Genomic DNA, 18,121 nt, shown 5'->3' on the forward strand with positions numbered 1-18,121 from the left:
TTACTGTGGGTTGTCCCCTGACCTCATGCTTCCTTATCTGTCATGGGCAAAAGTGTCTTTGAACAGATGCCCTCAGGGTCCTGTACATACCGTTTTGTTCTCACCACTTCCCTGCTAGCTGGCCTGCCCTCCTGTTGACATGCCTCTGGCCATCAGAGACAACGCGGTCTACCTGTCCATGGCATACTGGATCTGGGAAAATGGACAGTTCCAACAACTGACAGGTGAAGTATCACTGAGGAGGTCAAACTCCAGGTACACACAGAGGTGTAACATTTCACATGAAAACTTAATGTGGCCAGCGCTGTGGCTTAACAGGCTAATCCTCCGCCTTGCGGTGCCAGCACACCAGGTTCTAGTCCCGGTCGGGGCGCCGGATTCTATCCTGGTTGCCCCTCTTCCAGGCCAGCTCTCTGCTATTGCCCGGGAAGGCAGTAGAGGATGGCCCAAGTGCTTGGGCCCTGCACCCGCATGGGAGACCAGGAGAAGCACCTGGCTCCTGGCTTCGGATCAGCGAGATGCGCCGGCCGCAGCGGCCATTGGAGGGTGAACCAATGGCAAAAAGGAAGACCTTTCTCTCTGTCTCTCTCTCTCACTATCCACTCTGCCTGTCAAAAAAAAAAAGAAAAAAAAAAAAAAGAAAAAAGAAAGAAAGAAAAAGAAAACTTAATGTGCTGACTTCAACTCCATCTCCTGGTTCCCCACCCCCCTTACCAGTGTTTCCTGGGATCACCTCCCAAATGAACTGCAAATTCTTTTTCCAGATCTCATTTTAAAGGAATGAAAATGAAAATAAAGTATAACCTTAGAGTAGCATATTTTTTTCTTTTTAAAAAGATTTATTTATTTGAAAGTCAGATTTACAGAGAGAGGGGAGAGACAGAGGGGAGACAGAGGGGAGAGAGGGGAGAGAGGGGAGAGAGGGGAGGGAGAGAGGGAGAGAGAGAGAGAAAGAGAGAGAGAAAGACAGACAGACATCTTCCATTCACTGGTTCACTCCCCAAGTGGCTGCAACAGCCAGGACAGACCCAGGTCAAAACTAGGAGCCAGGAGCTTCTTCCTGGTCTCCCTTAGGGGTGGCTCTTCCTGGGCCATTAGTAGGGAGCTGGATTGGAAGTGGAGCAGCTGGGACATGAACAGGTATGGTGGAATGAGAAGGCCATGCCAAGATGGCCACTGGCAAGCATCAGTTACTCAGGAATGACTTTGAAATCTACTGGGCAACGGAGCCTGCCTGACAACAGGCTGTGATTGGATGGCTTTGGAAACCGCATGGCAACAGAGCCTGACTGGCAACAGGCTGTGATTGGATGGCTTCAGAAACCACATGGCAACAGAGCCTGACTGGCAACAGGCTGTGATTGGATGGCTTCGGAAACTGCCTGGCAACAGGGTGTGATTGGTTAGGGCATAGACCGCCCCTTGACTGGATTGGCTACCTTGGCTATATAAGCTGCTGTAGCAACTGAAATAAACGAGTCTGCGGGCTGCTCACCTCTGGCCCGCTTTCACCTGACTGACCCCGGGGTCTGTGTGGTGACTGTGCGCCTCTTGCCCCCACCATACTCCTCCTCTCAGAACAAATCCACCTCAACAAACAGGCAGCAGTTTTATCCACTATGCCACAACACCAGCCCTAGCACATTCTTTGTTTGTGTTTTGAAGGATTTATTTTATCTAGTTAGAGAGAGGTAGAGAGAGAAAGAGGGACAGTGAGCCAGAGACAAAGAGGTCTTCCATTCCACTGGTTCACTCCCCAAATGACCGCAACTGCCAGAGCAGAGCTGATCCAAAGCCAGGAGCCAGGAGGTTCTTCTGGGTTTGCCACACTGGTGCAGGGGTCCAAGGGCTTGGGCCATCTTCCACTGGTTTCAGAAGTGGAGCAGCCAAAACTCGAACTGGCACCCACATGGGATGCTGGCACTGCAGGTGGTAGCTTTACCCGCTATGCCACAGTGCTGACCCCAGCTTGTTATATTTATTCCTATGTACTAGGTATCTTTTAAGTGTTATTATAAATTTTTACAAGTTAGCACTTTCTATTGATGGGATATAGAAATGCAAAATGTATTTTATACTGATTTTTCTAGCAGCTTTGCTAAACTCTTAAAATTTGTATGCCAATGCTTTTGAATTGTCCATGTACACATTTATATCATTTGTGAATTTAACTTTTCTTTCCATACATTTGTCTTAGTGTCCACATTACTGGACATGATGTGAACAGAGGTTTGAAATACAAAGGTCTTCAGAGAGTTCACAGAAAATGTGTATTATGAAAAAAAAATATTTATACCAAAATTAACTTATTGTTATGCATTGTTACTTGAGCAATACCTTATTGACAGAAGTGGTGATAAATTTCAATGGTTTACCATTAACCGTGTTTGCTCTATCTTATAAAGATATGTTTAGTAAAACTAATCACTATTTCTCATTTGTTAAATATTCTTGAATGAATGTTGAATTTTTATCAAATGTTTTGTCTGCATCAAAGATCACATAATTTTCTAATATTAATGTGGCAAATTATATTAGTTTTACTGTGGGCATTAATCAAACTTAGCCAAAATTGATATCAAAACAATAATAATGACCTGGTATGTATATCACTTAATATTTTACATTATTTAATACATTAAATTTTAGTATTTTCTGGATTCAGTATGCTAATACTCTTAGGATTGCTGCATCCAAATTGACACCAGCATGCACTTTTTCTTTTTTATCATGTCCTTGTTGGGTTTTCACAATCAAGAATACAATAGCCTTGCACAGGCTCCATCATTATGTAGAAGTTTGTGAAAGCTGGCGGTACTTCATTCTTAAGTATGCTATTTAACTCACTGGTGCAAGACATATATAAAAATACAAGGTTTTTAGTGGAAATGTTTTTAAATCGATGATTCAGTTTAATGGCTCTGGAACTTTGCCCTATTTTATTCTTGTAAACCTTTGTAAGTCAAACATATATACTATTGGGGCCAGCACTGTGGCAAACCAGATAAAGCTGCCACCTGCACCATTGGCATCACATCTATATGGGTGCCAGTTCTGATCCAGCTGCTTGGGAAAGCAGAAGATGGCCCATGTCCTTGGGCTCCTCTACCCACATGGAAGAACCAGATAAAGCTCCTGGCTTCAGTCTGGCCCACCCTGGCTGTTGTGGTTATTTGTGGAGTAGAATAGTGGATGGAATCTCTCTCCTGTGCACTCCTGCTGTCTCTCCCTCTGTAACTCTGCATTTCAAATAAATAAGTAAATGTTATATATATGTGTATGTGTGTGTGTGTGTGTGTATATAAAATCAAGATATATCAGGGGCGGAATAGGGAGGGAGCTTACTACTCTAGTCTAGGGGAAGATAGTTTAAAAAAGTGGAGAGCACAGTCTCAAGGAAGAGTTAGGAAGAGAATGGTAGAGGAAACTCCATGCAAATTAGAGGGACACTGTGGACCTCCGTGGAGGGTATGGATGCACACAATTCAGCACTCCAGCAGCCAAAAGCCTCAGCACCAAGTGAGGCGAGACCAGACTACAGCAACTCAAGCCACTGGTGATAAAGATGCAGGAAGAGCTCGGTGGGAGTCCAGCTTGGAGACCTGTGGGGGACAGTGTACTTGCTAATTGAGAGGGGAAAAAGGGGGGCACGTTTCTCTCTCCCCAACTGCCCGGCACTGGCATCCTGTAACTAGCCGAGGGACATTGGGCGCCATTTTGGATATACCCAACAGCTGTACCAGCTCATGTCTGCACTCCCAGCAACCAGCCATGAGGAGATGCCTGAGTCTGGCTGAGAGAACTGACAGGCGGCTGGGAGCATGTGACTGTTGGAGCCTTGTGTGCTGGGACTGTGAAAACATTGTGACTGTGTGGGAGGGAAGAGGGTGAGGCCGGGACTTTGGGCAGTTACTGTGGGTGGTTTCACATGCTCAGGGCTCCCTGATTCCATGATGAGGGTCACTGCTGTAGGACCCGGGCTCACATCAAGGACTGCATGGATCCTCTGTGTGGTTCCTGTGGCAGTACAGATGAAAATTATACCCACTGGGGCTAGCACCCAGGCCCTGGTCTCCTTTGAGAGGAGGTGAGCGTGAGACTATGCCAACAGAGCTGAACAAACCTCCCTTCTGACAGAAAAAAAAAAAAAAAAAAAAGGAAATTTATCAGGTCCAACCTGGGTGTGACTTTAGATACTCCCCTCACACTGGAGCACTGAATAGAGCTCCCTGACCACACCCAGATTCCTGGACAGATACAACCTATCTATCTAAATTGACCCATGAAGACAGAAAACCTAAACAGACTATTACCAAGATGAAAATGGAATCAGTAAAAAAGATCCTCCCAACAAAGAAAAGCCCAGCATCGGATGGCTTCATTACTCAGTTCTACCAGACATTTAAGAAAAACTAACTCCAATTCTCAGGCTATTCAAATCAAATGAAAGGGAAGGAATCTTCCCAAATTCTTTCAATGAAGCCAGTATTACCCTAACTCCTAAACCTGAAAAAGATAAAACAGAGAAAGAGAACTAAAGGCTAATATCCCTGATGAACAAAGATGCAAAAATCCTCAACAAAATACTAGCCAATTGAATCCAACAACACACCAGAAAGATCACTCACCCAGAACAAGTGGGATTTATCCCAGGTATGCAGGGATGGTTTAATAATCACAAATCAATGTGATACATCACATTAACAAACTGAAGAACAAAAACTATGTGATTGTCTTAACATGCAGAGAAAGCATTTGATAAAATACAACACACTTTCATGATGAAAACTTTAAGCGAACTGGGTATAGAAGGAACATTCCTCAACATATCAAAGCAATTTATTACAAACCCAGGCCAGGGTGCTATTGAATGGGGAAAAGTTGGAAGCATTCCCATTGACATCAGGAACCAGAAAGGATACCCACTCTCATCACTGCTATTCAATATAGTCCTGGAAATTTTAGCCAGAGCCATTAGGCAAGAAAAAGAAATTAAAGGGATACAAATTGGAAGGAAGAAGTCGAACTATCCCTATTTGCAGATGACATAATTCTATATAAAAAGGGCATCCAAAAGACTCCACTAAGAGAGTACTAGAATTCATAGAGGAGTTTGGTAAAGTGGCAGGTTATAAAATCAACACACAAAAATCAATAGCCTTTGTAAACATAGACAATGCCATGGCTGAGAAAGAACTTCTAGGATCAATCCCATTCATAATAGCTACAAAAAAAATCAAATACCTTGGAATAAATTTAACCAAGGATGTCAAAGATCTTTATGATGAGAATTACAAAACATTAAAGAAATAGGAGACACAAAAAAATGAAAAAAATCTTCCATATTCATGGATTCGAAGAATCAATATCATCAAAATGTCCATACTACTGAAAGCAATTTACAGATTCAGTTTGATATCAATCAAATTACCAAGGACATTCTTCGCAGATACAGAAAAAACAATGCTGAAATTCATATGGAAGCAAAGGAGACCCCGAATAGCTAGAGGCATCACAAAACCATATTTCAAGACATACTACAGGGCAGTTATAACCAAAACAGCTTCGTACTGGTACAAAAACAAATGGATAGATCAATGGAACAGAACAAAAAAGCCGGAAATCAATTCATGCATCTACAATCAACTTACCTTTGACAAAGGACCTAAAATCCATCCCTGGAGCAAGGACAGTCTCTTCAACAAATGGTGCTGGGAAAACTGGATCTCCACATGTGGAAGTACGAAGCAAGACCCTTATACCTTACACAAAAATCCACTCAAGATGGATTAAAGAACTAAAACTATGACCTGTACCATCAAATTATTAGAGAACACCGAGGAAACTCTGCAAGACATTGGCATGGGCAAAGACTTCTTGTAAAAGACCCCAGAGGCACAGGCAATCAAAGCCAAAATTGACAGATGGAATTACATCAAACTGAGAAGTTTCTGCATTGCAAAAGAAACACTCAGGAAAGTGAAGAGGCAATTGACAGAAAGGGAGAAATTATCTATAAACTATGCAATTGATAAAAGATTAATAACCAGTATACATAAAAAGGTCAAGAAACTCAACAATAAAACAAACAACCCAGTCAAGAAATGGGCAAAGGCCTTAAATAGGCTTTTTCAAAAGAGAAAATTCAAATGGCCAACAGACACATGAAAAAAACTCAGGATCACTAGCCATCAGATAAAAGCAAATCAAAAGCACAATAAGGTTTCACCTCACCCCTGTTAGAATGACTTTTTTTTCTTTTTTAAAGATTTATTTATTTATTTGAAGGTCAGAGTTACACAGAGAGAGGAGAAGCAGAGAGAGAGAGAGAGAGGTCTTCCATCCGCTGGTTCACTCCCCAATTGGCTGCAATGGCCAGCCAGAGCTGGGGCGATCCAAAGCCAGGAGCTGCTTCTGGGTCTCTCGTGTGGGTTCAGGGGCCCACGGACTTGGGCTATCTTCTACTGCTTTCCCAGGCCATAGCAGAGAGCTGGATTGGAAGTGGAGTAGTCAGGACTCTAATTGGTGCCCATATGGGATGCTGGCACTGCAGGCGGAGGCTTTACCCTCTACAGCACAACACCAGCCCATAGAATGGCTTTCATAAAGAAATCAACAAACAACAAATGCTGGTGAGGATGTGGGGAAAAAGGTACCCTAAACCACTGTTGGTGGAAATGTAAACTGGCACAGCCACTATGGAAGACAGCATGGACATACCTCAGAAATCTGACTATACACCTACCATATGACCCAGCCATCCCACTCTTGGGAATTTATCCAGGGAAAATGAAATCAGCATATGAAGGAGTTATCTTTAACCCATGTTTATTGCAGCTCAATTCACAATAGCTATGATACATAATCAACCCAAATCCCATCAACTGAACTGGATAAAGAAATTATGGGATATACACACCATGGAATACTAAACAGTGGTTAAAAAATGAAATCCTGTTGTTTGCAACAAAATGGATGAAATCAGAAAGTATCAAACTTAGTGAAATAAAGCCAGTCTCAAAAAGACAAATACTATATGGTTTCTCTCATATGTGGTAACTAATAGAGCACCTAAAAGGTAATCAATAGAAGTGAAATTAACACTTCAAGATTAATGACTTTGAACAGCCCTTGTCTCCACTGTTGATGAGCAGTCTTTTTTTTTTTCATACAATTTGTTGAACTCTTTACTTTTATAGAGTTAATCGCATGTGTATAAAGTTAATTGAAAATAGATGTTAGGAAAAAATAAGAATGGTAATAAGACAGGGAGGGGGAAGGGAAATAGGAGTGTGGCTGAGAGGGTGGGTATGGGGGAAGAATCAGTATATTCTTAAAGTTTTATTTATGAAAAGCATGAAGTTTGTATTCCTTAAATAAAGTGTTTCTGGGACAACACACACACACACACACACACACTATTTGATAGGCAGGGAGACAGAGAGAGAAAGGATAGAGAGATTGAACTAGTTGACTCTCCAAATGCTCACAACAGCTGAGGTTGGACCAGGCTGAAGCCAGGAGGCAGAAACTCGAGTCTTCTATTTGGGTGGCAGAAATGCAAATATTTGAGCCTTCACCTGCCACCCCCAAGTGCACATATCAATAGGAAGCTGGGGCCCGGCGGCACTCAATAGGCTAATCCTCCACCTGCGGCAGCAACGGCACACCAGATTCTGTCCCAGTCCTCCTCTTCCTGTCCAGCTCTCTGCTGTGGCCCGGGAGTGCAGTGGAGGATGGCCCCAGTTCTTGGGCCCTTGCACCCACATGGGAGACCAGGAGAAGCACCTGGCTCCTGACTTCGGATCAGCGCGGTGCGCCGGCCACAGCGGCCATTGGAGGGTGAATCAACGGGAAAAGGAAGACCTTTCTATCTCTCTCTCTCTCTGTCCACTCTTCTGTCAAAAAAAAAAAAAAAAAAAAATAGGAAGCTGGAATTAGTGATGAGCAAGACTCAAACCCAAGGACTTTGATATGGGATGTGGGCATCCAAAGTGGTATCTTAACCATTATACCAAAAGCCCACTCCTTGGTAAGCCATAGTCCAGAAATTTTTGAATTTCATCTAAACTTCAAATGTTTGACAATTATTCTTAGTGTTAAATTAAAAAAAAAGTTTTATGTTGGATGTATGGTATGTGCCACATTGCATACTTAACAGACAGTATTATTTGCTTTCTCTTTTATTATTATTTTTTTTAAAGTTTACTTTCATCTACTTGAAAAGGAGAGGAACATGAGCAAGCAAGCAAGCGAGAGCTTTTCTTCTGCTGTTCATTCCCTAAATGTCTGTAATACTGAGGGCTATGCCAGGGCCTGGAACTTCATCTGGGTCTCCTATGTGGGTGGCAGGGGCCCACCTACTTCAGCTGTTATTCCCTGTGTCCCAGGATGTATTAGCACAAAACTGGTTTGGAAGGGGAGCAGCTCTGATGAGAACCAGCACTGTGACAGCTTAACTTGCTGCACTACATCTGTCCCTACCCTTTATTCTTGATTAGTCTCACCAAAGATTATCAATATTGGCCGGCGCCGCGGCTCACTAGGCTAATCCTCCGCCTTGCGGCGCCGGCACACCGGGTTCTAGTCCCGGTCGGGGCACCGATCCTCTCCCAGTTGCCCCTCTTCCAGGCCAGCTCTCTGCTGTGGCCAGGGAGTGCAGTGGAGGATGGCCCAAGTGCTTGGGCCCTGCACCCCATGGGAGACCAGGAGAAGCACCTGGCTCCTGCCATCGGAACAGCGCGGTGCGCCGGCCGCAGCGCGCTACCACGGCGGCCATTGGAGGGTGAACCAACGGCAAAAGGAAGACCTTTCTCTCTGTCTCTCTCTCACTGTCCACTCTGCCTGTCAAAAATTAAAAAAAAAAAAAAAAAGATTATCAATATTAGTCTTTTCAAGAAACAACATTTTAGTTATGGTGATCCTATTTTTTGTTTTGTGTCTTGTGCATTTAAGCTCTTATCTTTTATATTTCCTTCTCTATTCCCTTAAGGTTCATTTTGTTCATCTCCCTCCAACTCCTCAAGATGGATGCCCTGTCTTTAATTTTAGCTCCATTTTCTTTTCTTTTCTTTTCTTTTTTTGACAGGCAGAGTGGATAGTGAGAGAGAGAGAGAAAGGTCTTCCTTTTTCCGGTGGTTCACCCTCCAATGGCCACTGCGGCTGGCGCATCGCGCTGATCCGAAGCCAGGAGCCAGGTGCTTCTCCTCGTCTCCCATGCGGGTGCAGGGCCCAAGGACTTGGGCCATCCTCCACTGCCTTCCCAGGCCATAGCAGAGAGCTGGCCTGGAAGAGGGGCAACCGGGATAGAATCCGGCGCCCCAACTGGGACTAGAACCCGGTGTGCCGGCGCCGCAAGGCGGAAGATTAGCCTATTAAGTCACAGCGCCAGCCCCCCCATTTTTTAATATATGCATTTAAAGCTATCAATAGTAGTATATATAGTATTTTTATTTCAAAATGAGACACACATATGTATATACTAGACTCTATGCAGCTGCAAAAAAAAACAGAATAAGAAAGCCATGTACAAATATGAAAATATATCCAAGATATACTATGAAGTTAATAAAAAAGAGAGTACAGCATAGCATGAATTATTTCTATACTATGTAAACATGAGCAGGGTGGAAGCTGTAGGTTATTTCATAACTCACCAATTTTTAGCCTTATAACCAATTAACTCTCATTATCTTAAACAGGTAATTGGCAGTGGAACAGAACACAAAAATTTTAAAAATGCTGTATATTCAACTTACTTACAGCAACATGATTAGCACATTAAATAAGGAAAAAAAAATACTGTTTTATGAACACAGATGCCTTAAGGGACAGGTAGGATAATAAAAGAAAGCAGAAGTATCAACAGAAAGGCTGCCAGAAATTTCGACATGTTTATTTGCTCACCTAACATTCCAAACAAAATGACATCACATTTCACACTATTGCTTTTACTGAAGAAGTTAATTGCTTTATCCATAGACAAAAATCATATTTTTAAAGTTTCCAACAGTTTTTCCCCAGGGAATTCTGCTTCCAGTTTTTTGAATACGTTAACAGAAACACCGAATCATCCTACAGTAGTTAAGAGAGTACTTAGATTTAGGTTTCACCTGCATTACATTTAAATTTTTTCTCATCAACAGCTGAAGACAGAGAAAATATTTTAGAAGAAACTTACATCATGGTTTCTCTCAGGTTTTGACAATCTCATTAAGCTTTATTTAAAACATTTCTTGTGCAGAGAGGCTCATAAATGTAACAGTGGAAATTTAACCTCCCCACACTTGTTCACAGAGAAGCAGGGTAGAATACCTGTCTTGAGAACATAGCTGGTCCCTCATTATTATTTCAAGAATGACAATAAACACCCTGGCCCACCAAGCCAAACCTCCTGTCTGTTGTGCCACAGGACCCTGTAACTTTTCTCTGTTCTAGCACTGAGCACCCACTTTTCACACTCCTAAAATGTGTTTCCCGCCGGCAGGTCTTCGATGAAGTTCTATTTCACAAACTGTTCTCAAAGGGGAGAAATAGGGCATGAACAATTATGAACACTGGAATTAGAATGAAGAGTACATATATTTCCACACAGAAAAATACATACAAACCCAAGTAGCTCTGAAAATAGAACAAAAATCAAAATGGGAATTTTTAAGGAAATGGTCTGCTTTCTAAACTGCCAATGGTGCCAGTAAGACACTGATTTTAGTATCAAGCTATGCTACCATATATAATTATGAACAAAGTCCAGTTGGTCCAAATTCATCAATACCCCAATTTCTCCCATCTCTTTAAAGATTGTCTTTCAGAACATATTTAAGCCCTAACTGCTATATTTTTAGACTACTCTTGTCACTGGCACACACAAAATTCATTTCAACGTTGATTCACCTTTTTGAACCTAAAACTAACATTTTTCCTCCTACTTCAATGCCATAACATTCTAACACTACTTTGGCATTTTATTATTATAGAAACAAGCTTCTAAATATGGATTTTAAGACTACAAAAAATTCTAACATACACATAGTTCAAAGTAAAGGAAAATAAGAAAGCAGACATAATTACCATATTTTCCTTTTAATATATGTCACCATTATACGTAAGTCAGAAGGCTCCTGTTACGTTCTAGTTTACAGTTGGTGACATTTAACTTGGCTTCTGAACTATGAAACCTCAGCATTTGTTGGTGGTTTTTACATCAGTTTCCTATAAAACTATCTGAAATGGTTACTGATTATTTTATGTGAAAGCAACAACATCTACAAACTACAGAGGTGGATTTAAGGAACACATCATTGAGCAAACTTTGTAATGACATTTTCTTAATATCATTAATTTTTTTCTCCCTAGAAAGGGAAAAAATTATCTAAAATTTTCCCTTTTCATACTTCAAGCATTTTTTTTACTAAGTATACTGACAAAAGTTCAAGATCCCAGCAGTCGAAAGATCAAAATACAAACATAAGTATTTTAGCACAAAAGTGAAAACACAAACAGAATTGCTTTCTACATACTAGTTAACACCTAAATATAATGAACGTTAATGGTTAACACTTGATTCTTGCCAAGATTTTGCTATACAGCATTAACACCCTAGCTGGATGATAAAACATGAAACATTTTTAAAAACTAAAATGACGATAATCCTAAGGTTGAGAAGTCTCCTACCAGAAACCAATTTTTAAATTTCTGTAATATTGAAAAATGCTAAAACACTACTTTATTTAATTTTATCTTATTGCGAAAATAATTTGCCCTGCATCTGTTAGTTTCCAGTTGGATATTTCGTACCACTCTTCTCTTTGACAAGTCTAAAGGGAGAGGCTTGTCAACAAACATGAGCAAATGCTTGAAAAGTCTCAGGTCCTGCTGTATCACATACAAGCCAGTCCTTAAGAAACACTTGGTATATACCTCATGAAAAGAATGTGCTAAATATCATGCTTTAGACTGAATTTTTGTCTTTAACTGGTTGGTTGCTGTAGGATTTAATGAGGACTTCAGTAATCAGCTGAACTTTCCCGGCCTTAAACTCTCTTAGTTTTGCTATGAGCATAAATGTCTAAAACACACCAAGAAGAAATCGCTCTTGGGACAATTTCATCACTGTATCACCTTGGCAGCATTTGCTGCCCTCCTGAGATTTTAGGAGAATAAAGCTACAAAAAATGCACAGTCACTGTCTTCAAGTTACTTAGTGTTGCACAGATTGTTAACCAAGTCCACTTCATCATCTCAAAACACCATGCAGTCTGAGCAAACAGAAGCAAGAGTAACAGTAAGTCAAATAAACTGATGATGTCAACTGAGATTATTAAAGAGCTTTAAACTTAGTTGTTTAAGTTTCAAAGACAGCTTTATTGAAACTGTCTTTTGAATACAATTGAGATTTTTCTGGGGCAAATTCATCTCTTTTCATAAACACACAGGTAGAGGAGACTCATAAAAAAGCCCCTCCCCCAAGCACTAAGGTTCTTTTCTACAATTGAAAAAAAGCAAATACTGAAGATGAGAAAATGGCTTTAAGCCTTAAAATAAGACTGTGATATTTTAGAGTGTGTTATTTAAAAAAAATAACAAAAAAACCTAGTCACCAATACTGTCATTGCTTATTCTCTGTTATACTCAATAATCAGAGAAACCAAAAAGGAAGCCATGATTCTTCATACTCTGACATATTTATGTTCTTATTGCTACTAATGGAACAACATTAGGACAAATAATGGAGATGCAAAGAAAATCATAAGGAACTACTCTTGCTGTTAATAAATGTAGAACTAAAAATAAGACAAAAAAATTAAAACAGTCATTTCCAAATTAAAGACAAAAATTCTTAGAGCCTCAAAAACAATACTAACTTGATAGTCACAACATATAAAAACAAAAACTGATTTGTACATGTTTTAATCAACCAATTTAATATAAATACCTGATTTACACTTTTATACCAACGGGCTAGGTCCCAAGCTCCAAACTGTAGTTCGTATGATTCTACAGAAGGGATCTTTGGAAAGATAAGGTACCTTTGGAGAACAGTGTATAAACAATTGTAAACATACACTGATTGTCCACTAGCTTTCTTAAATAGAATTTCTGAAGTATTTTGTAGGAAATTATATATAAGAGTGTAGCTGATCAGATAATTTCTATTACAACATATAAATTCTGTTAGAGTGTGCAAAATGTGGTAGAAATAGAAGATACTATGGATGATTTACATTTTTAAAGTAAGTGCTACATTACAATCCATTAAGAGTCCTTTAATCCTTTCATGAAACTTCTCTCTATACAGGTTGAAATACATAATGCTTTCTGGTTCTTCCTCAAACCAAAACTTGTCAAATTCATAGACAAGATAGCCTGCAGTTAAAGAAAAACAAAACATTAATTTTTTTAATTGGCAAATTTAAAAGCTGATGTATAATACACTCTTGGGGACCCATATTCCATTATTTTCCTGCTTTTCAAAGATCTTAACAAAGTGATAAATAATTAATAGATTAGATTAAAACATATATCTCCCTAATGGTCTAAAAATTCTCTCAGAGCTGATTTTCATTTTCATACTCACAATAAAACTGATGAAAGTGCTCCATCGTGGGTACCCCAGGAACAAAGTTATAGAGATGAAACTTCAAAGCTTCACTCTTCAGTAAGCTATAAGCCATCTCAGTAAGGTTGATTCCAACTATTGCATAAGAATACCTATGTCAGAAACATTACCAGTTATACCAGCTAGCCAAATAGCTCAAAAAATAAATTTAAGATTATGTAAGGAATCAGTTAAAAGTGACTTTCATTTCTAAGTTATTAAATTTATGACAATCTCATATTTTTTACATAGTAAGAAAAATGAATCAGAATGGATCCAAATATTTTGTTTTCAAAAGGCCATTAATTTGCTGGAAATTAACTAAGAAATAAAGTTCTGTTCACATAATATCTAAAATAAAAATTCTTAAAGAACCACATACACTAAATCTCAATAACTTCTAAAATACACTGGATAATCTGATGTTTTTTCCCCATTACCAGAGTATTTGTTTTATGATCTAATACTGCTATAGTTTTTCAAAGATTAGATATCATCAGAATATAATAATACTAAAAACATGACCTTAATTTGCATTTGATATTAAAATTTTTAATTTTCTTCTACTTTCTTATTTCAAAATTATTCTCCAGTCCAATTTTCAATTTTATTCCTCAAAAACTTTTATAAAGGCCTTTATCTCCACCTTATATGCTATAATAAAAACACTGAAATACATTCAAAACTGGTTTATAATCTATGATCACATTCTTCCTTTAAAATACTGTATCATATATTGTCCTTTATAAAGCTCTAATTATAGCAATCTCATTTTAAGAAAAACCTTCAAATTTATCTAATCATGCAGAATGTAAGACATCAGTTTCTTTCATATATTCAGCTTACCCTAATTTTGGATGATTTGAACGGGAAAGAATCTGATGAGCTTCACTGGTGTAATTTTCACTGAAATATCTAAAAAAGTTTAAGATAGATAATTAGATGAACATATATCATCCAAATTTAAGATACCCAGAAGCAATTTAAAGCTACTGTCAAAATGATAGTCTTAATATTGCCGTAATCATCTCCATCTCAAATTACTTCAGTAAATCATAAATGTTTCTGAATCAAAATTTAACACCAAGCTAACAGGTCTTCCTGGTACAGAAGGGCCCCAGGCAAGATTGTAACATATTTTAACAAATAAATCATCTAAAAATAGACTTCCTAAATACTTAATAAAAAACTCTATAAAGGTCTTTTTATTTGCTCGTTCTATTCCTATAAAACAGCCAATCTGTACTTGTTCTATCACTCTTCTTTTCATCTTGGTTTATCTATTCTGCTATTAATTTAAGTGTAAATTGTTTAGTACTATTTCTACTACAATCAGAAGAAAGTCAACAACCTAACTTTTCACTTAAAAAAAAAACTGCCTTGATCAATGGTATACATAAAATGCTAGCCATAAAATGCAAGCTAAAAGAGAAATATATAAAGCTATCTATTTGTAGGCTCATATATCCTTTAGACATATATTAATGCGACCTCCATGAGTTCTTTTTATTTTTTAGAAGGTTTTTATTTAATTAATACAAATTTTATATTCCATGTACAACTTTTAGGAATACAGTGGTTCTTCCCTCCCCATTCCCGCCCTCCTCCATGAGTTCTTAAAGAAAGATAAGGACCTATGCTCTTCAATCTCTGGATAATTTCATAGTATACTGGTAAGTTCTCTTTTACACACACACACACACAGAGATTTTCATAGTTCATTTAAATTTGAGGACACAATAATTGAAGTTTTCATAAATGAAAGAAACTTTAAAATTTTCCTCTGTAGTTTTTCTTCTATATACTAAATACTTTCATTCATTGTTGGTTCAATTTTTCAACTCATTAAACCAGGGGCTGTTAACTTAGAAGTCCATAAATGAAGGATCATTTGTGAATGAAGCAGGACCCAAGAACCACCTTCAATTTTGCACAAACATTTCTGTGGAGAAATTTATAGAGCTTTGTTCAGATCCTGGGATGTGTAAATCCAAAAAGAATAAAAAATCCTGCTTAGCATAATATTTTCCAAAGTACCATAATTCTTCTATTTTATACCTGGATTGACTCTAAAATGCCCTTAGTAGACTATATTTAATGTCCATACATGAATGCAATTCATTAACACATCAGCATTTTAATAGTCAAGCTACTTTTTAAAAACAGATTTACGTTATTTATTCAAAAATCAGAGTTACAGAGAGAGAGGGAGAGATAAGAGATCTATCATCCACTGGTTCACTCCCCAAGTGGCCACAATGGCCAAGGCTGAACCAAGCCCAAGTCAGGAGCTTCACCAGGGTCTCCCACATGGGTGCAGGGACCCAAGCACTCTGGCCATCTTCCGCTGCTTTCCCAGGCCATTAGCAGGAAGCTGACCGAAAGTGGAGCAGCTGGGACACAAACAGGCCCTCATATGGGATGGCAGTGTTACATATAGCTTTACTTGGTATACCACAACACAGACCTCAAGGATTGCTCTTAAAATATTAAATCTGGGAGGTGGTGTTGTGGCTTAGCCAGTAAAGCCACAGTCTATAGTGCTGGCACCCCATATGGGTACAAGTTCACATCCCAGCTGCTCCACTTCTGATCCAGCTCTCTGCTATGGCCTAAGAAAGCAGTAGAAGATGGCCCAAGCCCTTGGGCCCCTGCACTCACGTAGGAGACCCTGAAGAAGCTCCAGCTTCTGGCTTCAGAACAGCCCAGATGTGGCTGTTGTGGCCATTTGGGGAGTCAACTAGTGGATGGAAGACTCTCTCTGCTGCTGCCTCTCTGTAACTCTGCCTTGTAAATGAATAATAAATCTTTTAAAAAATATTACATCTGGGGGTGGCTGTTTACTGTAGCAACCAGTTAAGAAGCCATGTGGGATGCCCACATCCCACATCAGTGTTTGGATTAGAGTCCAGGCTCTGTTTCCAATTCCAGCTTCCTGCTAATGAGCATCCTGCAAGGCAGTAATGATAGCTCAAGTATGTGGGTCACTGCCACCCATGTGATAGACCCAGATTGGGTTCCTAGCTCCTGGCTTTGGCCTGACCCAGGTCTGGCAGTTGCAGTCATTTGGGAAGTGAACCAGCAGTTAAAGATCCACTGTCTATCTCTATACCTTTCAAGTAAATCAAAATCAATCAAGAAAATTTGAAAGGCCGGCACCGTGACTCACTAGGCTAACCCTCCACCTGAGGCACTGGTAACCCGGGTTCTAGTCCCGGTCAGGGCGCCGGATTCTGTCCTGGTTGCTTCTCTTCCAGTCCAGCTCTCTGCTGTGGCCCGGGAGGGCAGTGGAGGATGGCCCAAGTGCTTGGGCCCTGCACCCACATGGGAGACCAGGGAGAGGCACCTGGCTCCTATCGGCGCAGCGCACCGGCCGTGGCGGCCATTTGGGGTGTAAACCAATGGAAGGAAGACCTTTCTCTCTCTCTCTCTAACTCTGCCTGTCAAAAAAAAAAAAAAAAAAAAAAGAAAGAAAGAAAAAAAAGAAAATTTGAAAAAAACTTCCACCTACACTACAGAGAAATTCTTCATTTCCTTGCTAAACTTACTTAGTTAACTCCTACCTTAAACAGAAACTAATGGTGAAAACGAAATATCTAGGCAATAAAGAAATCTTTGCAATAATCTGTACTATTATCCTCCCTACCTGATTTTTAGCCTTAACTTGTGTATTCTTCTACATCGCTGTTTCTGTTTTCTCATCTATTCAGATTTCTTCAGTCTCCTTTGAATTCATTTTCTGTACAACAACCCTCCCTTCTTCTGCATCTGCTTCAGCATTCATTTATCTATAGCCTTGTTATTTATCAAACTAACAGCTACCTCTCAACGCAGGAAGGTATCAAGAGATTGTATGATGAAGACTAGGAAACATACATTAGACAGTATATTTTAACAGCTTGCCTGTTCTTTGTACATTTTAATCCTGAAGTGTCACAGCTCCATATACAGGACAACAAACATCAATATAGAGGAATCAGAGCTAATTTTGTTTTTTGCTATTTCTAGTTCAAGTAATTATTAACATGTGAGTTATATCATTTTTCAAAAACACGGATTCTGAGGGGAGGCGGCAAGATGGCGGAATAGGCAGGAAGCACACTTAGTCCGGGGGGAGAGAAAGTTTAATATAAGTGGAGATACTGCAGTGTCAAGGAAGAGTAGGGGATGAAACAGCAGAGGAAACTCTTCCGGAACTAGTGATTCACAGTGGACCTGTGTGGAGAGCGTGGGAGCCCAAGTTCGGGACACCAGCGGCAGACTCAACGCACCAGCGCTGGAACGCGAGGTGAGCCGAACCTCCATAGCCCGAGATACCAGCAGGCAAGCGGAAAGAGGAGGCTAGAGGGAACGAGGCTTGAAACTCCGTGGGGAAAAGTTCACCAGGCTAACTAGAAGAGAGAGAAAAAAAAAATAAAAAAAGTGACTGATTCGGACACAAGTTTCTCTCTCTCCGCTCACCTCTCACAGGCGAGCAAGACAGAGCAGGCGCCATTTTGGACATACGTCATAGGCAGGGCGACC

The 18,121-nt window shown here is 39.8% G+C and overlaps 1 protein-coding gene across 3 annotated transcripts in view; it reads right to left on the reverse strand.

Moving 5' to 3' along the window:
- Positions 1-9,539: 9,539 nt before the first annotated feature.
- ELMOD2 (ELMO domain containing 2) overlaps positions 9,540-18,121 on the reverse strand; it is a 34,482-nt gene continuing 25,900 nt past the window's right edge. For 2 of the 3 annotated variants that reach the window (XM_062199581.1, XM_062199579.1), the window contains exons 7-9: positions 14,444-14,512; positions 13,577-13,710; positions 9,540-13,365 (exon numbers count right to left, since the gene is read on the reverse strand). In XM_062199581.1, the coding sequence (XP_062055565.1) occupies positions 13,220-13,365; positions 13,577-13,710; positions 14,444-14,512 (349 nt within the window). In that variant the 3' untranslated portion in view covers positions 9,540-13,219. The remainder of the gene's footprint in view (positions 13,366-13,576; positions 13,711-14,443; positions 14,513-18,121) is intronic. The other variant, XM_062199578.1, reaches the window with a different exon arrangement.

The sequence above is a fragment of the Lepus europaeus genome, chromosome 8 (assembly GCF_033115175.1).
Source record: "Lepus europaeus isolate LE1 chromosome 8, mLepTim1.pri, whole genome shotgun sequence".
Taxonomy (NCBI): domain Eukaryota; kingdom Metazoa; phylum Chordata; class Mammalia; order Lagomorpha; family Leporidae; genus Lepus; species Lepus europaeus.